This window comes from Drosophila melanogaster, chromosome 2R, assembly GCF_000001215.4.
Source record: "Drosophila melanogaster chromosome 2R".
NCBI classification, from domain to species: Eukaryota; Metazoa; Arthropoda; class Insecta; order Diptera; family Drosophilidae; genus Drosophila; species Drosophila melanogaster.
Window position 1 is genome coordinate 8,216,382 of NT_033778.4, and position 24,008 is coordinate 8,240,389.

At 46.7% G+C, this 24,008-nt stretch overlaps 4 protein-coding genes, 2 long non-coding RNA genes and 1 other non-coding gene across 9 annotated transcripts in view; 3 read left to right on the top strand and 4 right to left on the bottom strand.

The window, feature by feature from the left end:
• LRP1 (LDL receptor protein 1) overlaps positions 1 to 10,057 on the top strand; it is a 52,274-nt gene extending 42,217 nt beyond the window's left edge. The window contains exons 15-23 of one of the 2 annotated variants that reach the window (NM_001273871.2): positions 3 to 2,117; positions 2,397 to 3,066; positions 3,138 to 5,175; positions 5,265 to 5,651; positions 5,713 to 6,526; positions 6,598 to 7,162; positions 7,230 to 8,562; positions 8,620 to 8,746; positions 8,882 to 10,057. In NM_001273871.2, coding sequence (NP_001260800.2) covers positions 3 to 2,117; positions 2,397 to 3,066; positions 3,138 to 5,175; positions 5,265 to 5,651; positions 5,713 to 6,526; positions 6,598 to 7,162; positions 7,230 to 8,562; positions 8,620 to 8,746; positions 8,882 to 9,034 — 8,202 coding nt within the window. In that variant the 3' untranslated portion in view covers positions 9,035 to 10,057. Of the gene's footprint in view, positions 1 to 2; positions 2,118 to 2,396; positions 3,067 to 3,137; positions 5,176 to 5,264; positions 5,652 to 5,712; positions 6,527 to 6,597; positions 7,163 to 7,229; positions 8,563 to 8,619; positions 8,747 to 8,869 lie in introns of both variants that reach the window. The other variant, NM_176104.3, reaches the window with a different exon arrangement.
• Positions 10,058 to 11,608: 1,551 nt separating this feature from the next.
• Positions 11,609 to 12,346, bottom strand: CG34217 (uncharacterized protein). The gene has a single exon (NM_001103759.2). The coding sequence runs from the start codon at positions 12,232 to 12,234 to the stop codon at positions 11,818 to 11,820; it is 417 nt and encodes a 138-aa protein (NP_001097229.1). The 5' UTR covers positions 12,235 to 12,346; the 3' UTR covers positions 11,609 to 11,817.
• A 243-nt stretch (positions 12,347 to 12,589) lies between these two features.
• dpn (deadpan) lies at positions 12,590 to 15,949 on the bottom strand. The gene is made up of 3 exons (NM_057575.3): positions 15,542 to 15,949; positions 15,218 to 15,313; positions 12,590 to 14,121 (listed from the first exon to the last, which is right to left on the bottom strand). Exons 1-3 carry the CDS (start codon positions 15,665 to 15,667, stop codon positions 13,036 to 13,038), a joined length of 1,308 nt encoding a protein of 435 aa, NP_476923.1. The 5' UTR covers positions 15,668 to 15,949; the 3' UTR covers positions 12,590 to 13,035.
• On the top strand, positions 12,915 to 14,415 carry asRNA:CR44275 (antisense RNA:CR44275). Its single transcript, NR_124462.1, has one exon.
• Positions 14,151 to 14,684, bottom strand: sisRNA:4 (stable intronic sequence RNA 4). Its single transcript, NR_163207.1, has one exon. It is a non-coding gene; the product is annotated as a stable intronic sequence RNA 4 (long non-coding RNA).
• Positions 14,723 to 15,207, bottom strand: sisRNA:CR46360 (stable intronic sequence RNA CR46360). The gene has a single exon (NR_163211.1). It is a non-coding gene; the product is annotated as a stable intronic sequence RNA CR46360 (long non-coding RNA).
• A 4,940-nt stretch (positions 15,950 to 20,889) lies between the features above and the next one.
• pnut (peanut) lies at positions 20,890 to 23,916 on the top strand. Of its 2 annotated transcripts, none has more exons than NM_165597.2 (1): positions 20,890 to 23,916. In NM_165597.2, exon 1 carries the CDS (start codon positions 21,676 to 21,678, stop codon positions 23,293 to 23,295), a length of 1,620 nt encoding a protein of 539 aa, NP_724659.1. In that variant the 5' UTR covers positions 20,890 to 21,675; the 3' UTR covers positions 23,296 to 23,916. The 2 variants fall into 2 exon arrangements, with proteins under 2 accessions (NP_724659.1, NP_477064.1); NM_057716.4 differs by having other exon boundaries at positions 21,472 to 23,916.
• The last annotated feature ends 92 nt before the right edge of the window (positions 23,917 to 24,008 follow it).

The following is a 24,008-nucleotide window of genomic DNA, read 5'->3' on the forward strand; positions in this document are numbered from 1 at the left end:
AGGCTTTGGTACCCATTTCCCGCGTAAGCTCGGCAAGCTTCATCGATTACCTGGCCAATACAGATACATTGTACTGGGGTGACAACGAACTGGGTAGCATCTCCCGCGTGAAACGCGATGGAACCCAAAGGGAAACTATTTTAGAAGCTCTCAACCTGGTGGGATACAAGCAGCAGGACTGGCTGGGTGGCATTGCCATTGACTGGGTGGCTGGAAACATCTACTGGAGCGACACAAAGCGAAATATCATTGAGGTCGCTCGTTTGGATGGCAGTCATCGATATGTGGTAGTCTCAAATTTGGAGAAACCTACTGCTCTGGCAGTGGATCCTCTGCAAGGCCTGCTATTCTATGTAACCCAACAACACATAGGTCGTGTCGGCTTGGATGGAAGTCAGCCCTTTGTTTTAGTTAATCAAACCCGAGCCAATTGGGCGGTTGGGAGTCTGGTCCTTGACATAGAAGCTACAAAGGTGTATTGGTGTGAGCGATATCCGGATGCCCTAATGAAAGTGGACTACGATGGAAACCTTCGAGAGCAATTGCTAAACGAAAGCCTGAACAATCCAGTGGCTCTGGCCAAGATGGGCGACTATTTATATTGGGCAGAAAACAAATACAACGAGGGAATTATCCGGGTGGCTCCTCTGGCTAATCTCAGTCAGTCAAAAGTGGTTCTCCAGACAGAGCAGGATGCCATTAGGGATCTGAAGATATACTCCAAGCACCTTCAGCGGGGAAGCAATCCCTGCGCCCACAGCAACGGAGCCTGTGAGCAGCTCTGCCTGTTTAACGGAACCAGTGCCGTCTGCGCCTGTGCCCATAGCCGTCTGGCTTCAGATGGCTACAGCTGTGAGCCGTACGAAAACTTCCTGCTGTTTAGCTATCGAAGCAACATTGAAAGCATCCACATGACCGACCATGCTGATAAGAACTGGCCTGTTCAAATGATTTCCAATACCAGCTTAATGAGAAACGTAATTGCTATTACCTATAACTACGAGGAACAGCTGGTGTACTATTCGGATGTCCAGCTCAGCACCATTAACCAGGTACACTTTAATGGCACCGGCCACCGCGTCCTCTTGGAGCAGCAACAACGAGTGGAAGGCTTGGCCTACGACATTGTCAACGAGCAGCTTTTCTGGACCTCGAATAATAATGCGACTATCCGAAGCGTTGAACTGCGCCATCTCTCTGAGCACGCTGATCAGAACCAAGTTCATGTGAAGAAAGTGCTTAGTCTTCGGGAGGATGACAAACCGCGTGGCATTGCGGTGGAGCCCTGTCTGGGCATGATATACTGGACCAACTGGAACGAGGGGTCGCCTTGCATTCAACGATCATACCTAACAGGATACGGAACAGAGGTGATCATAAAGACCGATATTAAAATGCCAAATGCGCTGACTTTGGACCTGGAGCAGCAGAAGCTATACTGGGCGGACGCCCGGCTGGACAAAATTGAAAGGACGAACTATGATGGCAGCAATCGCGTGGTGTTGGCCCACTCCACGCCCAAGCACGCCTTTGCAATGGCTGTGTATGGAGATCTTCTCTTCTGGACGGACTGGGTACTTCATGCTGTGGTTCGAGCAAACAAGTACACCGGCACGGATGTTCTCTTCCTGCGAGAGCACGTGACCCGTCCAATGGGAATTGTGGCAGTGCAGAACACTAGCATCAACTGCGATGCGAACCAGTGCAAGATCCTCAATGGGCAGTGCGAGGACGTGTGTATCCTGAACAAGAGCGGCCAAGCCACCTGCCATTGCACTCAGGGAGTACTGGCACCCGATGGTCGTCGTTGCATTGCTCCCGTAAACACGAGCTGTGGCTTATCGCAGTACAATTGCCATTCTGGCGAATGCATTCCCTTGGAGCTTACCTGCGATAATGTGACCCACTGTGCGGATGGATCGGACGAGTTCCGCAGCTACTGCATCTTCCGCCAATGTCCTGAGACGCACTTCATGTGCCAAAACCATCGGTGCATTCCGAAGGAGCACAAGTGCGACGGGGAGCAGCAGTGCGGCGATGGTAGTGATGAGACCCCCTTGCTCTGCAAGTGCCAGTCAGAAGATATTGATATGCATCCGTCCAATAACAACACCAAGGTAAGTAGATGCATATAAAAAAATGTTTAATTTTAAGGATCTAGATGCAATGAATTGAGAAAATGAATGTCAATCTAGAAACGTGGATTTTCGGATGCAATGAATTGAGAAAATGAATGTCAATCTACAAAAGTGGATTTTCATATTATCACGTTTACTCCGAAAATTTATGGTTATCGTACAAGTTAAATAATGAATCTATTAGTTATTAATTGCTTGTTGACTACGGCAATTCCCATATAAATGTGATATGTAAATATTTGAAACTTCGTTTTTTAGGAAATGCCGGATATGTTCCGCTGCGGAAGCGGAGAGTGCATTCCTCGCAAGTTCCTCTGCGACAGCTTGAAGGATTGTCGTGACTTCAGCGACGAAAAGATGTGTGCTCCCATTCCCTGCGAGAAGAACGATATGACGTTTGTGCACTGCGGAAACAGCACTATATGCATCATGCCCAGATGGCGCTGCGACGGCGATCCAGACTGTCCAGATGGCACGGATGAGTTGGACTGCGCCAACCACACCAGTTTAAGCTGCGATCCCGGACAGTTCCGCTGCGCTAGCGGGAACTGCATTGCCGGCTCCTGGCACTGCGATGGTGAAAAGGACTGTCCAGATGGAAGTGATGAGATTAATTGCCGCACCGAGTGCAGGCACAATCAGTTCGCCTGCGATAAAACGTGCATTCCAGCCAGTTGGCAATGTGACGGGAAGAGTGACTGCGAGGATGGCTCGGATGAGGGTCCACAGTGCCCGAATCGTCCTTGCAGACCGCACTTGTTCCAGTGCAAGAGCTCCGGTCGCTGCATTCCCCAAAAGTGGGTGTGCGACGGAGAAAAGGATTGTCCCAGTGGCCTTGGGGACGAGGGCAGTGAAGACGAAGGACCCCAATGCGGGGGTGTCGCTCACATTCCGGACTGCCCGCCACCTGCCCACCTTTGCACCAGTGGTAAGTTAGCAGTTCTATTTATTTCGTAATATTACGTAGTATTAAGATTAAGATCAACTTTTAATCGACAGGCCTCTGTATCGACTCTCATTACGTATGCGATGGAGATGAGGATTGCCCCGGAGGTGACGATGAGTATGAAGGCTGTGTGCCAGCCTTTCAGCCGCACTCCTGTCCTGGCGGTTCGCTGATGCACCAGTGTCAGGATGGCCTCTGCATTTTCAAGAACCAGACGTGCGATGGCAAACCGGATTGCGGCGATGGATCCGACGAGACGAGCAGTCTATGTGCGCACACCCGTGGATGCAATGGCACCGATGACTTCCGCTGCAAAAATGGAGCATGCATCCATGCTGATTTGTTGTGTGATCGAAGGAACGATTGCGCTGACTTCTCGGACGAAGAGCTGTGCAATGTGAATGAGTGTCTGATTCCAGATATCTGCGAGCACGAATGCGAGGACAAGGTGGTCGGTTACCAATGCCATTGTCGACCGGGTTACAAGGTTCTTCCCAAGAGTCCGCACCTCTGCACGGACATCGATGAGTGTGATGAGCAGCAGCCGTGCTCCCAGACCTGTATAAATACTTACGGATCATACAAGTGCCTGTGCGCAAAGGGTTATGCATTGGTTGACCACCACACTTGCAAGGCCACCAGCAACGTATCCATGGAGCTGATCTTTTCCAACCGTTACTACATTCGTCAGGTTGACATGACTGGCAATGGCAGTATTTTGATCAACGAGCTTTCCAATGCAGTGGCCCTGGACTACGACTGGGATAGCCAGTGCCTGTACTGGTCTGATGTCACCAGCACCGTGGGCACCATCAAACGATACTGTCCCAAGGAAAACAAAACGCAGACATTGCATCAAGCTATGCTAAAGAACCCGGATGGCCTAGCCGTGGACTGGGTGGCCAAAAATTTGTACTGGTGCGATAAGGGATTGGACACTATAGAAGTGTCCCAGCTGGATGGAAAGTACCGGAAAGTCCTAATCAACGAGTATTTACGGGAGCCGCGTGGCATTGCCCTGCACCCATATCAGCAACACATCTTCTGGTCAGATTGGGGGGACAGTCCGCACATTGGCAAGGCTGGCATGGATGGCTCCAATCCAAAGATGATTATTCGCGACGGTTTGGGTTGGCCAAACGCCTTGACCATTAGCTTTGAGACGCAACAGTTGTTTTGGGGTGATGCCAGGGAAGATACGATATCGGTGAGTGATTTGGATGGAAATCATACGCGATTGCTACTGGCAAGGAGCATTAATCCCCTGTTGAATCTGCACCACATATTTGCCATTGCCGTGTGGGAGGGTCACATCTACTGGTCTGATTGGGAGACCAAGTCCATTGAGTACTGCAGTATATTCAATGGACAAAACTGCACCACGTTGATTACGACAATCCATCGACCGATGGACCTACGTGTCTTTCATCCCTACCGACAGCAGCAGCCGATGAGCGGGAATCCGTGCCTGGCTGCCAACTGTTCCACTCTGTGCGTTCTGTCGCCGGAGGAACCGTACTACAAGTGCATGTGTCCCACAAACTTTATCTTGGCGGACGATGGTCGGACTTGTCGGGCCAATTGTACGGCAGCGCATTTCGAGTGCGTTAACACTTACAAGTGCATTCCCTTTTACTGGCGCTGTGATACACAGGACGATTGTGGCGATGGCAGCGATGAGCCAGAGACCTGTCCGCCCTTTCACTGTGAGCCAGGACAATACCAGTGTGCCAACAAAAAGTGCACCCACCCATCGAACCTTTGTGATGGCATCAACCAGTGTGGCGACGGTTCTGATGAACTTAATTGCGACAAGTTCACCTGTTTCGACAACCACATGAAGTGCGGAGCAACGGCTAATTCGAGTGCGTTCTGCGTGGACAATGTAAAGCGATGCGATGGTGTTAAGGACTGTCCGGGCGGAGAAGACGAATCCGCGTGCACGCCGCTCGTCTGCAAGAAGGATCAGTTCCAATGCGGCAACAACCGCTGCATGCCCTTTGTGTGGGTGTGCGATGGGGACATCGATTGTCCGGACAAGTCCGACGAGGCTAACTGTGATAATGTCTCTTGCGGGCCCAATGATTTCCAGTGAGTATGCTTTGAAACGGATTTCTTTGTACCTATAGTAATTGGCGTAAAGAAATTTCATCAAGTAACGAGTGCGTTTTCTTTTTTAGATGCGATTCGGGTCGGTGTATTCCACTGGCTTGGCGCTGTGACGATGACCACGATTGCCCCAATGGCGAGGACGAGCCAGCCAGCTGCTTTAGCTCAAAGGCCACCTGTGATCCAACCTACTTTAAGTGCAACAATTCCAAGTGCATTCCCGGCCGTTGGCGCTGCGACTACGAGAACGATTGCGGTGATGGAAGTGACGAGCTAAACTGCCAGATGCGCAACTGTTCGGAGAGCGAGTTCCGCTGCGGAACGGGCAAGTGCATCAAGCACAACTATCGCTGCGATGGAGAGATCCACTGCGACGACAACAGCGACGAGATCAATTGCAATATCACCTGCAAGGAGAATCAGTTCAAGTGCGCCGCCTTTAACACGTGCATCAACAAGTAAGTGTTTAGGACTTCTTTCCTGGAATGTATGTTCTTAATTAAAAGTTCCTTTTTGCAGGCAATACAAATGCGATGGTGATGATGACTGCCCTGATGGGTCTGACGAGGTGAACTGTACTTGCCATTCGGATCACTTTAGCTGCGGAAACGGCAAGTGCATCATGTCCCGCTGGAAGTGCGATGGATGGGATGACTGCTTGGACGGCAGTGACGAGAGCTTGGAGACCTGTGCCAAAACCCATTGCCATGCAAACGCCTTTAAGTGCCGCAACCAACTGTGTGTCCGCAACTCGGCGCTCTGTGACGGCATCAATGATTGTGGGGAGAACGAGGATGAATCTGATGCTGTGTGTGCGGCGCTGCCCAAGTGCCGACACGATCAATTCCAATGCGAAAACGACGATTGTATCTCGAAGGCCTTCCGCTGCGATGGACAGTACAACTGCGTCGACGGATCCGATGAGATGAACTGCCAGCCGCCAGTTTGCGGTTTCGGAAGCTGTTCCCAAATTTGCATTGAGAAGAAGGCAGGCCACTACAATTGTAAGTGCGCAGATGGCTATCACAAGGGGCCGGAGAAGAATGCAACTTGCCTAGCATCCGGACCGGATCAGATCCTCTTGCTGGCCTCGGAGCAGGAGTTCCGGTTTATTCTCCCTGCCAAGCAGGAGGGTACCACCGTAGTTGGTTTCTTCCAGACGGATAGCCTCAAGATAGACGTTTTCGACATACTGATTAGGCCCAAGGATACGCTGCTCTTCTGGATTGACTCGCACCACGGCAAGGTTCACACCATGAAGATCGCCACACCGCATGTTGAGGGTACGGGAGTAAGGGTGCGCCGTGATCTCAAGGAGCTTACTGCATTTAATGTGAGTATATACCGCTTATACTCATTTTGTACATAAAATAACCGTTGGAGTCTATTAATATTGCCTCTTAGATTCCCGAGTTGGATGACCCTAAATCGTTGGCCGTGGACTGGATATCTCAGCGTGTGTACATCATTGATTCGAGGCATAATCAAATTCTGGCCACCGATATTGAGGGTAAAAAGTACATCTCTCTCGTGTCGACGGGCATGAATCCTACGGATATTGTCCTGGAGCCGGAATCACGCATTATGATCTGGTCCACCTTGGAGAATGGTATTCTGGTGGCCTCTCTGGACGGCAGCAACAAAAAGAGTTTGGTGGAGCGTGACGTGGGCTGGCCAATTAGTTTGTCAATGGACTACCCGACAGGCCGTTTGTACTGGGCTGACTATCGAAAGGGAACGATCGAAACGTGCCGTCTCAATGGTAAGGATCGCAACGTGGTGAGGCGTTTTGGAAATCGAGAGAAACCCCAGAAGATCGACGTCTTCGAGGACTATCTGTATATCAAGCTCTACGATCAGAGTATCATTAAGATGAACAAGTTTGGTAACGACAACGGCACGTACTTGCTGAAGGGCTATCGCTCGTCTGACATTGGCATTCTTCATCCAATGAAGCAGAATAGGAATAGTAAGTGGTCTCTTTAAGCTGAAACTTAATGTTCTCTCTTATATAATGCAAATGTCTTTATTTCTAGTAAGTAATCCTTGCGCCAAGGATCCGTGCAAGTCATCTCGCGCCCTCTGCATTCTCTCCTCGGAGTCTTCCGTTGGGTACAGTTGCAAGTGCGCCGAAGGCTATGTGATGACCGATGATGGGGTTTGCAAGGCGCACGCGGATATACCCGACTATTGTCCTCTGCAGTGTAACCTGGGTACTTGCAAGATCGTGGATCACGTGCCCAAGTGCATCTGCCAGCCGCAGTTTGAGGGCGAGCTTTGTGAGCACTATCGGTGCTCCGGCTACTGTCAGAACTACGGAGTGTGCTCTGTTGCGCCCGCGTTGCCAGGATCTCAGGAACCGCCACCCTTAAAATGCACCTGTACAGCAGGATGGTCGGGGGCACGTTGCGAGACCTCTATGCCTGCTTGCCAGAGTCGCTGCCACAATGGAGGATCTTGCCTGATCTCCGAAACGGAAGGCATGAAGTGTAGCTGTCCCAAAATGTTTACTGGCGAGCAATGCGAGCACTGTAGGAATCTAACCTGTGAAAATGGCGGTATTTGCAGGGAAACGCTAACGGGCACCCCACAATGCGAGTGTCCGGATGGCTTCACCGGCAAGCGATGCGAGATCGACGAGTGCGCCGATTTTTGCAAGAATGGCGGATCCTGTGTGATCAGCACAAAGGGTCAACGGCAATGCAAGTGCCCCAGTGGCTACTTCGGTGAGCATTGTGAGTCCAATTCATGCCGCGACTTCTGCCGCAACGGAGGAACTTGCTCGGAGAGAGGTGGTCGATTAAGTTGCACTTGTCCGCCGCGTTACATCGGCGAGAGTTGCGAATCGGATCTATGCAAAACCTCCAGCCCACCGCACTTTTGTGACAACACCAAGGTACCGACCAGGGATCCCTGCACGTTAATGATATGCCAGAATGCGGGAACCTGTCACATTATCAAGGGCGTAGCACTCTGCAATTGCACGGACCAGTGGAATGGAGATTTATGCACCTTGCCCGTTACGGATGACAATCCCTGCGCCCGGTATTGTGCGAATGGTGGCGTCTGTCACCTGGACGAGTATAGATTGCCACATTGCAGTTGCATTGGAGAGTGGCAGGGCAATGCCTGTGAGATGCCGCCTCACTGCGTCGGAGGAGAGTGCAACGTCTGCCGTCCGGGCAGCTCCATTAACGAGTGTTTGTGTGAGAACAACAGGGTGGTGCCGTGTCTGTCGGACAGTGCCGATGCCCTAAAGGAAGAACAGGAGCCCACGGAATCGGGCGGCGTGTTCTCTGTCGTGGTTTTGGTCCTGGCGGTGATCCTTCTCGTTTTTGCCTTGTTCGCTGGTGCAGTTTACTTCCTTAAGTGAGTGTTTTTTAATACGACTTTATTTAACTTATCTAATCCATGCTTTTTACGCAGGAAACATCGCATAGCCCAGCCATTCTCCCATGCTCGATTGACGGACAACGTGGAGATTATGCTCACCAATGCCATGTATCGCGGGGATGCAGATGAGGCGCCAACATTCGCCAGTGAAGATGACAAGGTGAGTACATATTTTCACCATTTCTGTAAATATGTAGCTCTAATCATTTTGACATTAACAATTCAAAGAGTTAATATTCTACATATAGGCCTACATATGCCTATTGACCACAACTAACTGCAGTTTATTTTACAGGGTAACTTTGCGAATCCGGTGTACGAATCCATGTACGCGGATGCCATTCCGGAGCCAGTGAGCACTGAAATAACACACAGCACGGCTCCGGACGAGCGAAAGGGTCTGCTGCAGCACACGCACGACGAGAATCACACGCCGGACATCCTCTGATGATTGACCCGCTGCAACCGAGAGCTGTGCTAGGAGCAGTCGTACATGGAGACATCCACATCCCAACACTCAATAATGATTTGAACTCGAACACAATGGACTGATAGTTTAGCCATATAACGAACTTTTGTAAACGTTTGTGTATATTTTGTTTCCTTCTATTGTTTTTGATATTATTTTAGTTTTGGGCTGACCTGAGCCCTCATCCAAAGAGCTATAACTCGGGCAGCCTTGCTCCCTTTGTTATGTCCCTAACGATGTCCTTATACTATTATTTGCTTACACGTTTTACAAGCGCCTTTTGATAAATGAATTTTTAACATACGTGAATCTGTGTATATCCGAAACGTTTTGTGGATCTGTAAATTTAGTAGTCGGTAGATTTAGTTATAGCCCACGAGCTGAAGAGAAAGTTGTACATATTTTATACTTTTATTGCCCAAAAGCAGCCTAGTTAACATTTAAACGGAGGAATCATTCGAGCACTCACTAACAATTTGCCAATTAGTGAATGCGGGCGAAATCGAAATCGCCTCTTGAGATTGACCAAATATGCATTTAAATTAATTAAGTATTCACAAAGCCAGGACGAACAACGCCAGCACATCCAGAATATATCAATTAATGATCAAATTGCTTAGGAATAATTGCATCACCGAATATTTCACACATCTAGAATACTTATGACTACAAACCGGTAGCACTATTTAGTTTGCACGATTTTTAAATCAATCGATCTAAAACCTAAAGGGTTATACTGTAAAAATAATGCTCAGACTAAAGCCAAATTTTAACAATTATACAATGTAAAAATGATATTTATACATATAATGATGTATGTAATAAGTTAAGTAAAGCGCTAAACGATTAACTAACGCGCAACAGAAACGCACTGCAAATAAACACTGTAAAAATATAATAAATATGCATCAATTCGCAATAAATAGAGCTAAGGAGTGTTTCTTTTAGGCGAAATAAGAAAAGATAAAATAAAACGATACAAAGCAATAATAACGCCGCAATCATGCATTTTTTTCTCAAGGAATTTCAACGGCCCTCATATCCTGGGAAAACTAAGGGAGGCCCATTTCCACATTTACCATTGCGCAAAGCTGTTCAATCACGACCATCTCACGGATACCGATAGATACACTTGTTACGCACAAGAAATCCAAATCGGCCCAAGAAACGCAGATAGCTGGGTCCATTCAGGACCTATTTTTGTTTTGGCTGTGAGAAACGCAGCCGATTTGAATTTGCCGATGCACAGGTAGCCGGGATACATTTCATCCTTTTCTTGCAGCAGAAAAGGATCACAGGGGCATATTCAAAATGTGTGTGTGGGAGAGTTCCGCCGAAACACCGCATGACTTTGTTTTCCGTACGAATAACTCTATTGTAAGCAGGAGAATTTGTCTGTGGGAAAATCAGTGCCAGAGTTTTTGAATTTTTGGCAAGTTAATTTGTTAAATGACAATTAAATATGCCAAAGTCCCAAAGACAAAGAACTAAGGGGGCGCTAAGACGAATTCTGTTAATAACGCTGAACAAGTTTGCCCAAAAATTTTGTAGAGTGCCTAACTCATATACGAACGAACTGATGGGCGAGCGCGTTCCCACAGAGATTCCCAAGAATGAAATCAAAAGTAAAAACAAAAGTGATAGCCGAAACCCCACGGAAAACGCACAGGATTCCGATCCCAGCATCAAATCACAGCAAACACTGCGCACACAGCGCACAAAGGAATGAAACCGAAGGATCCAGCGAGACAAGTGGAATGCAAGGAGGCCAGCGGTGGGGGAAATGCGAACCACCACAAAGCAAACAAGCACAGATAAGGGATCTCAAGGATGTGTGGGAAACAAACGAGCAAGTGCATCGGTATTGGGAAATGCAAAAGGATAATAGCGTAAAAGGAAATGGAAATTATGATAATTTTTGATCGCTCGGCGAAGGTGTTGTTCCTTTCTCACAGCAGGATCGGGTAACAGCAGCGCCGATATGATTGAGTGTGGGAAGTACTGGGATCGAAATGTTGGAGGATCCGAGTCCCTAAACGGCGGGGCGACACTCGACAGCCACACGCAAGGCAGCCGCAGGACGAGAACAGGCTGTTGCGGAAGTTATTACGGAAGTGAAATCAAATTGTGAAGAAAAATTAAAAAAGGGTCGAAAGGGAAAGGCATTAAAGTGGAAACTACAAATTAATAATGGGATATGAGGATGTAAATCTATTTGTATCTGGATACCTTATTCAATCATTTTCATTAAGAGATCACAATGAACACTTTAGGTCAATTCTAACACGGATGTTTTGTTAGCCAAGTGGTTTTGCTAACCAACGGTTAGCAAAATAATTATTTATTGCTATTTCATTATTAATAAATTATTATTATAAAAAAGATATGTATATTAACGCATTCTATTTCTAGGGCTTAAGTTTATTAAAATCCTGTAAAATTGTTCATTTTATACAAAGGCCATAGGACATACTTTTGCCACAATATCACCCGAAATCGTACAGATAACAAAAAAAAACTTGATAGTCGATTTCCTTGACTATCAAAAATTTTACTTTACTTTAACTTTATTTTGAAATATCGAAGATAATACCAAAGTAACATAAGAAAGTAAAAAATAAAAACCTTGAATATTTGTATGAGTAAGAATTTTAGGCATTATACAATAGTATATAGTATGGTGTGGTATATTAAAATTCACTTCGTCTACTTTTGCATTGATGAAGGACTTATAATTAGAAAACATATTTAGAATTTACAGCTCAGACAGATCCAGCCTCATTTTCCTGTGTGTAGCCAAACAATCTCTTCAGCATGTTGTAGATTATCATTTGTCGCGTCACTTCCGCCTCGTACTTTATATAGTCCTTGAGACGATTCTGATTATAGAGCTCGTCCAGCAGATCGAACAACTCGATTTCGAGGGCTCGGAGTGGGGCTTCCAGTTCCGGGGTGTGGGTACCAGCGAACAAGGCCTGCATGTAGATGGTGGAGATCTTCTCCAGAGCGCCATCCAAGGTGTTCAGAATGGTGTCCTCGGGATCGTGTAGGAGCTTCACAGGACCCGTGAGCTTTGGAGAAGCACGGTAATGGTGCAGACCATCTTCAGAACTAGATGCCAAACTAATAGCTGGCAGGATCGCCACAGTTAGTAACACTTGAAACAGATTTCCTGGCATGGTAAAATTAAAATTTTTCAATTAAATTGTTTTTATAATTTCTGAGATTTTTCAATGCACGCCTGAAAGTCACTGCGCGCTCTTGATTGCAATAATTTAGTTTTTGACACACTAAATGTGTTCCGCCTATTGCTTATATAGCATGGATTGGGAGCTTTCGATTGAGTTATCTTTTCAATCAAACTTTGCGAAAACATCGAACATACATGATAAGGCTGTTTCCGTATTGATTTGAATTCAGCTTCCGACTTTTCAATGAGTTCAAGTACTATTGATTGTTGATGCGATCTTGAATTTTCCAATTCTAATCAGTTAAGAACCAAGGAACCATTAAATTTGGATGGATTTTTCTTTTGCAGCATTTTTTTTTTATTATCATTATTTTCACTCCATCGAATTTTGCATTACCTAAAAGTTAAAATTACAATCGTTAAATTAAAACACTAATATAGAAACGTGAATGACCTAATGATAAACGCTATACAATGAAAACTACATAACTTAAATAGAAACACGTTTAATTGTTTAAATACTTGAGCAGTTAATGAAACATTAAAGAACATAATTATTTAATGAACTACATAATAGTCGTATAAAGCGCTTAAACGAGAACTACACAAAAAATATACAAAATCACAGCTGAACTTAAAATGAAGAAAGCGAAACGGGGATACATAAAAACATATAGAAATCGTTGAAACTTAATGGGGTTCTAAAGCATTGAAGTGATCTTTGAAAAAATTGCAATGAAATAAATTAACAATGTATAAACGTAACATAGAAGTGGCCTGTGCGGTTGATCTACCACGGCCTCCAAGCGGAGCTCGACTTTTCGATGGCGCCAGCTAGGAATTTCTTGGACGAGGGCTCGTCCAGGGAGCAGTCGCTGGACTCGGCCTCCGCCTCCCTGTCGCGCTTGGCGATTCCGCTGGTGGAGCTCACTTGCTGTTGCTGCAAGTGGGCCAGCGGTCGCGAGCATCCGCTGCTGTCGTGGCTTCCGGCACTCAAGTTGAGGGATCCGCTGGTGTTGAAGGAGGTCTCCGCGCTGGTTGGTGGCGGAGTTGAGAAGACGCCGGCGAAACTGTGCTTGCTCATCACATCCACGGTGGGCGAGGCAGCCCGGGACTCCTCGCAGTGGCTGGAGATGGAGGAGATTGGGCTCAGCGGTGGGCTTGTGCTGTTCTTCACCGGCAGCTGCGTTTGGCCGGGCAGTGTGTGGATGAGGTTTTCCGGAAGATTGGCCGGAACTGAGGTATTGACCGGTTTGCTGAACGCGCTCATCCTGAAGCTCTGTGTATAGTCATTTAGATGTGTGGGATTGGCAATGCTGGCCAAGGCGGCACTGGCTGTTCCAGCTGCGACTCCCGCTGCAGATCCTGGCCAGGCAAAGGGTCCCGGAGGCGGAGCAGCGGAACCTGTGTTCGGCATGATGAGGGCAAACTCTCCCGAGGGCAGGCGGGAGGGAATTAGCTGAAGTCCACCCATTTGGATGGCCGGAGCCGATGACTCCGTGCGGCTGTTGTTGTTCAAGTCCTGCGGCAACGAGGGAAACAGCGGAGTGGGAGCAGCCGTGACAGCTGTGGCGGGAAACAAGCCACCACGGTATCCATTGCTGAAGTTGCTCATCGAACCGATCTGCTCCAGACTATTGGCACACTGGTTAAGATGGGCGCTGAGCCGCTGACGAACACCGGTATCGATGCCATCCATTTGGCTTACATAGCGGTTCACCTCCTCCGCGCACTCAACGAATCCCGTCTTGAACTTCTGGACAACGCTGGGATCCGATTGGATGGCCATGTTGAGCTGCTGGCGCTGCACCGACTGCAGATGCTTCACCGTCATCTCAAGTATGTCGGCCTTCTCCAGTTTGGTATGACGAGCCGGCTAAAAGTATAGAAGACGAAGGAACCAAAGTCAGATAATGATGAAATGGGGATGGGGTGGGAGATGGTCGGGCTAATTGTTTGGGGCCCTACAACAAGTTCAATAGCTTGGGAAAAAGCGAAGTTAAGAAGCACGTTTCGTGCCTCATATGTCCAACTATTCGCGTGTAATCTGCAGTCCACTTCAGTCGAGTCCACTCTGTAAATATCACACGACCAAGGTGAGATTCAGCAACTCCAGCGAGAAGAACGACTGATCTTGCTACTGTGCACTGAGCAAAAAGGGGGCTTAAAGTCAAATTTTCTGGCAAGTGAATACTAATGATGGAAAAGTGACTGTCTTTAGTAAGTGGTTCTAAAATAAACTACTCGCCGATCTTATCGTTTGTGATCTCATATGAAGACTTTTTGGGCACAGAAGATTCCAAATCGTTCTTCCTGATCTTCTTTTTTCGCGCAGTGCGATCTTCGCCAGTCTTCGGTCCCCGATTGTTCGTCCCTTTCTCGCCGCTGGGACTGCATATTTTAGCAAAAGGTTCCCACGCAGGTCGCTCGCCAGCCCCGCCCCCTCAACCTCCCCCGCTCCCCTGTCTGAACCTTTTGTTTACTTTTGCTTTTTTCCCTCAATGTCTTTCTTATTTGATTTTTGGTCCGGCTCTCCTGCAGAATTCTGCGGCGGCAAATTTTACTTGATTTCTGCTTTGTAGTTTCTCACAGCAGGATCACTCCTTGGAAACTGGTTTCGTTCGCATCTCCGGCGATTTCTGCGTAATTCCTCGACTTGTTAACACTTTTTGGTCTCTTGACTGACTCCTCGTCGGCGCTCTAGTGTAATGATCATCAATAAAATTTAATACTCAATTAGAGCCCTTGGTTTGTGTTTTTTTTTTCAGTTCTTGTGTCGTAGGAGTTCGTTTTTTATACATTTTTTTGTTCTTTTGTAGTTCTGCCGCCCTTCGGACACTTGTGCCTTAAAGGTTTTTTTTTGTGGACTAACATTATTTATAAGAAAGTGAACCAAAAGGGATCGGGGGCTAGTTTCTAATTCGCGGGCGGACCGCTCCTTTTCTGCTTTGACGCTCGGGCAAGATACTTACGTCTTTTTTCATCGCCTCCAGGATAAGGGACTTCAGTTCGTTGAGGCAGTGATTAATGCGAGCTCGGCGACGTTTCTCCATAATCGGTTTGTTGGTCTAGAAAAGAAAGGGAATCAATTAGTTTATTTCGTAGGAATTTATTTCAGTTTAAGGGATATCTTTGTTTATATAAAACAAGGGTTTCACTTGATTTTTAAAATTAATTTAATGCTTTACATTTTCTAAGCCATTAAAATGAAAAGGTTCAAAACGATCGAGGGTGCTAATAAACTCTGCTATTTTTTAGTTTGCGAGTCCAATTTCATCGCAAAAGAGCGAACTCACCTTTCTAAGTTCTGCTTTTGACAATCCATTGGGATTGGACATGCGTCCATTGGAGCCATAGCTGTCGCTATAGCCGTTGGAGCAGTCGAAATCGTCGTCGGAATTAATATCGTTTTTGTAATCCATTTTGTAACGATTTTAATTTGTATATCCAAGTGGGAGATAATCCAAGATAGTTCGATTTCGATTTGGTCTTTTTCACAACACAATAACTTTGGTTCGAGTACGAAAATAGTTATAACAATTATTGCACGTACTTCTTAGTAATGTCCGAACAACAAAAACTTAACAAGCGGTACGCGTTAAAGATCGTTCTGGTTATCGAATCGTATAGAATAGTATTTTAAATGTTCATTCAAAGGAGAGCGGCAGACGACCGCGCTCGCGAGATGCCAAAAGGATACTGATCCTCCGAGTCCACGGGCACCAGCTAAAAACGAATCGGGTCGAAGCCGAAACGAGTCCACGAGTGAAACCGAGGGACTCTCTTACCTGGCGACGCGGGCAGCGGCAGAGGCAGAGCTGAGGCAGGTAGGCAGCCCAACGATCGCCGTCCGCAGACTGAGAACTTTTCACCGCAGCAGCGCAGTTGCGCTCAATCGGAGAGTGAGTGAGTGCATAACCACCCCAAATCCAATGAGTTCACACTCGGAGTGAGATTTAAGTGAGTATTTGAGTAGGTATTCCCAGGCAGGCAGAGTTGCCGAGTCAACGAATTGCGGATTCCAGGGGATTAGTGAAAATAGGAGCTTAACTCAAGTAAACGAGACTAAGTCGAGCCTGATCGAGAAACAACACAACATTCGGTTAAGCCAAGTCATTAGCCTTTGGCTTGACGAAACCCACAAAATTTAGTTGATTTTATTGTAAAATACAGCAAGCATTGTATATTAAATAATTTTGAAGGAAATTAAGCATTAAAATCAATAACATATCATTAATGAATTTAAAGTTTATTACAATTTAACAAAAATTTATAACTGAATTTAATCTTCTAATTCGTGTCGAAGCCGACTTAATACCCAATCTATTTGTTTTAGAATATTCATATATTTAGCAATAATTATACAAAGCTACTATAAATCTTATGAATATTATTACTTTACTTTTTTTTACTTTTTACTTGCTTATTACTTTTAATGAATTGATTAAAGCAATAGTTAACAAAAATATGAACTATATTCAGAGAATTAACAGCGATTCTTCTTTAGTACTTGAAATTTGCTAAAGCAAAGCAAAAAATCTTTAGTTCCTTAAAAAATGTATCAAGTGAGATTTTCTATAAGTTATCAGTGAGTAGCATTATTTGCGACAGATGTTCCGTTTGTGTCCGTTTCCCTTTTGGGTGGCTGGCTGATGGCACATTTAGTCGCACAGATTTCACCCTTGGCAAGGACAAACTTGATCAATGCCCGGCGAATGATTTGCAATTCATTAAGGAGAACTCCTTGGCAATTGTTCGGCGCAGCTGCCGCAACCCCCGTGACAACCCAACCCCCTTGCAAGGCGAAATCCTTAGTTTCAAATTCTTCGCTTTTGCCTGGTCGGCTCATCGGCAGAAGCGTCTTAGGGGGTTGCTTGGGTTTCGGGACGGAATCGCGACTTGCAATGGATCGGAATCGGACCTGGATCGGTCGTGGGTCTGGGACTGAGGGTCGGGGTCAATCATTACGGAGCTTACCTGGCTGGGCCAATTTTTATAGTCGATCCCCGGCAGATTTTCCTTTTTCAGGCAAATTTATTACTTTACGATGTTGGCAGGATTACGACCAAAGGAGTTGTCAATAACCACTGACGCGGGCCATGCGCCAGCTGACAGCTGACGTAGATCTACCTATGGACCGATTTGGGGAGTTTTGGGTGGGATCGTAAACGTATTGCGCCGCCTGGCAACCCTGGTTGTGCAAAGTGATCCCTCGCGGCCTGAGCGTAAATCCCGTGTTGAGCAATAATCTGTGGCGATCATCCATCATGCACAAGCTCTGCAGCACTGATCCGATGTCAACTTTCGTAAATTGAATAAATGCCACGGCTACGATTGACCAACTAAAACATCCACAGCAACTAAACCATGGGGTTCGGCTGAATTCTGCACTGATGAGCACATCACCCTGCTTAATGGCGATCACTTTGGCTCCTTTGAACGCCGCAAATTTGGCAAACATTTTCCCACGAAACCCGAAATAAGCACGATGAGCTGGCAAAATGTAAAAGTGCCATGGGCCAGGGAGAAGAAACCTCAGAACCATCCGACATATGTGGATCAATCGTCTGGCGAAACGTGCAGAGTCTGCAGAGCTTCTTCAGAAACTGAGAATTGAAATTCTATAACGAAGAAACCAGTCAGAAATCAAAGTTCAATATCAGCCCCAAACGCCGCTGCTGCTGTGGCTTCTCCTCTTTCTTTCTTTCCTTTTTTTTCTTATTCCCGGCCCAGGGATCAAGGTAAACGCCATTTAGTGTGGCACGATCGCTGACGATCGGTAGCCAGGCTTGTATCTGTATCTGTCAGTCCTCCTTTTTGGGGCTTCCCGGGCTCGGATCCTCGGTGCGTCGTTTCCAACGCACGATTTACACATTAAAACACTTTAATTTTTATTGTACACCCGGTCGGTTGGGAGCTTCGATCTGTCGACCAGTGACGATCTACTTCCCTCTTTTTTAATCAATTCTGAGGGCACCGGCAGACTAAGACGGAGATGGAGACCTTTCTCAACCTCAAATTAGTGACTTTGGGGGTATGTATTTTTAGCTGTGGGAACTGCAGTTATTACTTGGGGTGTGCTAGCTGCAACTCCCCCGTACCTCTCATTCATACACATACATAGATATGCACCAGAAATAATGAGCATGAAAAATATGAAACGGTAGCAAATGTGTGAACTGATCCAAACGGAACTAAACCCAAGTGGATTACGGATGCGGGGGCAGGAGAAGAACTCCTCCTTTGGCCAAGATATATGTTGATTTAAATGAATTCCTTGTTGATTTTTATGGCGCTTAGCGACGAGGGGAAACCTGAGTGAAGTGTGCGGTCTGCGGGGCATTAGAAGTCGTGACGGGCCGCCCAACTATTTGATTGTTTTTCTTCCTGCTGTGGGAGATTTCATTTTTATGAATTTGATAAATGGCCAGCCAGGAGTCGGGCTAATAACTGGAAAGTTCTTTCTGACAGACTCCAAAAAGGGGGAAAAGTGTTTTCACCCAAAAAAAACAAAAGATGCAATAATTTATATGCTGAGGGGATTCGTCACACATTTGGCTTTTTTTATCGCCTTTAGCTATATATATTTGGGTGCACAATCTAACTTAAATATTTAAAACTTTTGTCCTTATGAGAAAATTAAGGTTTGTTGACAAACGGAAAAGCCAGACATATTGGAATGTTATTGGGTATAGGGAGCTGATATTTCTTTTTAGAGCTTCAATTACAATTTTCATGTTATTGTCAGAAGTTTTTTTTAAATCTAATGGAACGTTTTAAGCTGATATCTATTCCATATGCTATTGGACTTCAGGAACACTTTCACATTTATTGGGCGTACCCTAAATAACTAGCACACATGATGGGCTGGGTCGAATCCATATCATTGATTCCATTGATTGGTGACCCATGCCAGCTGATGTAACGGTCACTTGGTGGATCAGCTGCTCCTAAGCCAACATTTGCACTAAACTGTCCTTGCTCTCGTGCCAAGAATTGGCACAGCTGCCGACTCCATTCTCCCGGCTGCATCCCCCGCCACTTCTTCGAGCCACGAGAACAATGGACTTGGCCCGGACAATGGTCGGCGCTAAGAAATAGTGACTTTTCAGGGGCGCACGGGTTTTCCTCTGGCTTCTAGCGGGCCCTAATTGCTGGCAAGCATCTTACATAATATTGAAGAAGATGCGTCTCCGAATGGATTTCGTATGGAGTGTGCCTGATGCGAAACAGCTGCTCAAGATCTCAAAACTATGAACACGAGGAAGGGTTGCGGGGAGATTAGGTGGGATTTGTTCGCTGTAAAGATTTGCGGTTGCAGTTGCGGTGGCACATTTCAAGACCTAACATCTGTCGTAAAAAACATCTAGTTTCGAAGCCCCCAGCCAAAAATGAAATGTATTTAGCATTGATGAATACGATAATAGAAAATCAACTTTTTAGTGCTATAAAAAAGTAGTGCTATAAAAAAGTACGAAAGTACATACGCGTATGTTTTTAATCGTTAAAGATGCACCCAAAAAAGCAATATAAAATTAGTTTAAGGAAGCTAAAGTAAATATACATATAAATAGACTTAATGAATAAAATCGACTTTCTCCTTATATTTTGGGTTAATCAAATGGTTTCGGATGGTCATAAATGTTAAATGTATTAATAAAGCTTAAAATAAAGTTTGATAAAGAATGAAAAAGAATTCATTAAATAACTTTTTAGAACAAAAAATATGTATTGAGATCATAAAATGCAATCGACAATCAAATTAGTAAGAATAACAAGAAACAAGGGGATCTCTAGCCACAAAATTCCACAGAACTTCCCTCGATTTACCTTTTCCCTTGACGACAACAACTGTAAATCCTCCAATAAGTACAGTCATCCCCTAGGGTAAAAATCGAGCCACCGCGAGTCATATCAATTCATAAATGCATATTAATTCCGATAGAGGCTAAAATTAAAACAGGAGTCGCTTTGGAATAATGTGAGAAAAAAACTTTCTCACGATCACCTTGTTGTCGCGCAGACGGCGTTTGGTGGAAATCCACGTGCAAAAGGGGGAAGTTCGGAAGCAAGGAAGGCTGGATGGTAGGAAGGAAGGAAACCACCACCACCAAGCAGGCGGAGTAGGACGCAGGACCCTCTTAATGGTGGTGGTTAGTACCTCCCTCTCCCCCTCCCCCTCTACCAGTGACGATCGCCAGAAGTGCATGAGAATTTAAATTACAAACAAACCGAAACGCAGAGCGCACAATCAACGGGCTTTGTCCGTGTGCGTGTATGCATCGGCATGCGATGACGCGTAGAGGGTGGGGTAGAGAGGGTGCCAGGACGAGGCGTGTGTGGGAACTTTCGACGAGGACACTCGAGCATGAAGCGGGTCAAACGACAGAGGCCAGTTATTATCCAGCTCCTTTTTATGGCACTTCTCACACGCCCACAAGGGGCGTTAGTTAGCTCACTAACCTCTTTCCAAACAGAGTCGAATGGAATTATAGCAAGTGTGAGAGAGAAGCGAAAGTCGAGTTCTCAGCGTCACAATAACAACACCCACGCGACAGAAGCATCTTTAGTTCTCAGCGAGAGAGATAAGCTCAGCTTCCTCTTCTTCTTTCTCTGCTCCTTCTGCTGCTCTCACGGGCATGCGCAACATTGCAACAAAAATTAAAGGGAACCCGTAACCACAAAAGTCATGGGCGTAGTGAACAATTTTATTTAAAAACCCGTTATGGTGTACCATAGAAATTAATTCCCTATAAAAATGGACAAACATAAACTGAAAATGTTTTAAAATAAATATAGTTCGATATGTAGTCAAAAAACCCCTCAGTAATCCACCCCTGCTTAAGGCAAAAGTCAAAGTCATCTAGACGGATAATTTCTTCCTGTGCATCAGCGGGCGATTGTAATGCGATCCGTGGCCACTCCAGTGCAGTCATTCAGGCCAGAAATCTGGAATCCCAAGTGCTGGGACACATGAATGCGTTTCATTGCCTATTTTTAAACATAACATTCCATTTCAAGTGATAAGGCCACCAGAAAATAGTTCTCTTTGCCCGTTTGCATGTGCATTGCTGCGGCAGTATGGGTGCGTGTATCTCTGTGTGTATGTGTCGCATTACTCATGCGCTCTCACTCCAAGCGTCGTTTGGTATATTCGCGGCTCTCGTCCGGTATTTTCCAGGGTCACACTGCGCCTGAGCTGGGGCGTTGTTGTTGCCTGCGAGAGCGGAGCAGAAGTATTTATCGCGTTGCAGCGCACGGTCCTACTGACACAGAAAATGCAAGAAAAGTAAGAGCGTAAAAGAGCTGGCGTAGGCGTGACAAAAGCGGTGAAAAAGCAACGGTTCTGTGCAAGCAAAGTGAATAAATACAGTGAAGCCCACCTGCGAACGAATATCGAAGGCTCAAAGGCGAATTTGGCGCTATTCCAATGAATAGTCCTCGCTCGAACGCGGTTAATGGCGGCAGCGGCGGCGCCATCTCCGCTCTGCCCAGCACTCTGGCCCAACTGGCTCTGCGCGACAAGCAGCAGGCTGCGTCGGCATCGGCGTCCTCTGCCACGAACGGCAGCAGCGGCAGCGAGTCCTTGGTGGGCGTCGGTGGACGACCGCCCAATCAGCCGCCCAGTGTGCCAGTGGCCGCCAGTGGCAAGCTGGACACCAGCGGCGGAGGCGCCTCCAACGGCGACTCGAACAAACTGACCCACGATCTGCAGGAGAAGGAGCACCAGCAGGCGCAGAAGCCACAGAAGCCACCGCTCCCGGTGCGCCAGAAGCCCATGGAGATCGCCGGCTATGTGGGCTTCGCCAACCTGCCCAATCAGGTCTATCGCAAGGCCGTCAAGCGGGGATTCGAGTTCACTCTGATGGTGGTGGGCGCCAGTGGGCTGGGCAAGTCGACGCTGATCAACTCCATGTTCCTGTCGGACATCTACAACGCGGAACAGTATCCGGGCCCCTCGCTGCGCAAAAAGAAGACCGTGGCCGTGGAGGCCACCAAAGTAATGCTCAAGGAGAACGGCGTCAATCTGACACTCACGGTGGTGGACACACCCGGATTCGGTGATGCCGTTGACAACAGCAACTGCTGGGTGCCCATACTGGAGTACGTGGATAGCAAGTACGAGGAGTACCTGACAGCCGAGTCGCGGGTGTACCGAAAAACCATTTCGGACAGCCGGGTGCACTGCTGCCTCTACTTCATAGCGCCATCGGGACACGGACTCCTGCCGCTGGACATTGCCTGCATGCAGAGCCTGTCGGACAAGGTAAATCTGGTGCCGGTGATCGCCAAGGCGGACACCATGACGCCCGACGAGGTGCATCTATTTAAGAAGCAGATCCTTAACGAGATCGCCCAGCACAAGATCAAGATCTACGACTTCCCCGCCACGCTGGAGGATGCGGCCGAGGAGGCCAAAACCACGCAGAATTTGCGCAGCCGAGTGCCATTCGCGGTGGTGGGTGCCAACACCATCATCGAGCAGGACGGAAAGAAGGTCCGGGGTAGGCGTTATCCCTGGGGCCTGGTGGAGGTGGAGAACCTGACGCATTGCGACTTTATAGCGCTGCGCAACATGGTCATACGCACGCACCTTCAGGACCTCAAGGACGTGACGAACAACGTCCACTACGAGAACTACCGCTGCCGGAAGCTATCCGAGCTGGGATTGGTGGACGGCAAGGCCAGGCTGTCCAACAAGAACCCACTCACCCAGATGGAGGAGGAAAAGCGGGAGCACGAGCAGAAGATGAAGAAGATGGAGGCCGAGATGGAGCAGGTGTTTGACATGAAGGTCAAGGAGAAGATGCAGAAGCTCAGGGACTCGGAGCTGGAGCTGGCGCGGCGCCACGAGGAGCGCAAGAAGGCGCTGGAGCTGCAGATCCGGGAGCTGGAGGAGAAGAGACGCGAGTTCGAGCGCGAGAAGAAGGAGTGGGAGGATGTCAACCACGTGACGCTCGAGGAGCTCAAGCGACGCAGCCTGGGGGCCAACAGCAGCACGGACAATGTGGATGGCAAGAAGGAGAAGAAAAAGAAGGGTCTGTTCTAAGTCAACACGCTCAAAACCCCCATTCCCCAAACCCCCTTCCGCTCCTCGTATACTTAAGCGCTAATCTCGAGAACAAAGCAAATGAAAACCCTAGCGTATCCTACTCTTATTCCTACCACATAAAGTAATTCGAAAAGTGCATAAATATATCTATTGTTGGGCCCAGCCGCCCCACAAGGCTTCTATTCGCACAGCAATCGTCCAGCGACGGCGTTGCATTTGTTTTCTACATACTATACAAGTACATATAACACATAGCAGTTGCAGTATTTTACCAATATATATCCACGCATTACTTGACGAAACACATTTGCTAGCCTAATGAATTGAACACGCAAACGAATTAAATCGAGACAGTAACAAACGGTATTTGCAAAATACTTAAGTATCTTAAAGCCTAATCATAATAAAAACTAAGCAGAATGTACGAGTGCGAGGCGAAATTGATCCTAAAATTAATTATAACGAATAACGAATCCATGTATAACGTATGCTATTGATATTGTAATTGTATTTTACCTATTATGCATAAAGTCATTGAACACCCGAACACACACCAGCAAGGCAAAAGCCGCAAGCGCAGCAGAAAACATCAAGAAACAAAATATACTCTTGCATTTTATAAAATAAAGTCTTCTCCTTAGTTTAACTACATAAAAGCTGAAAAGCATTCCATATTAAATTCGTTGTTTACTCAACTGCAGCGGAACGGG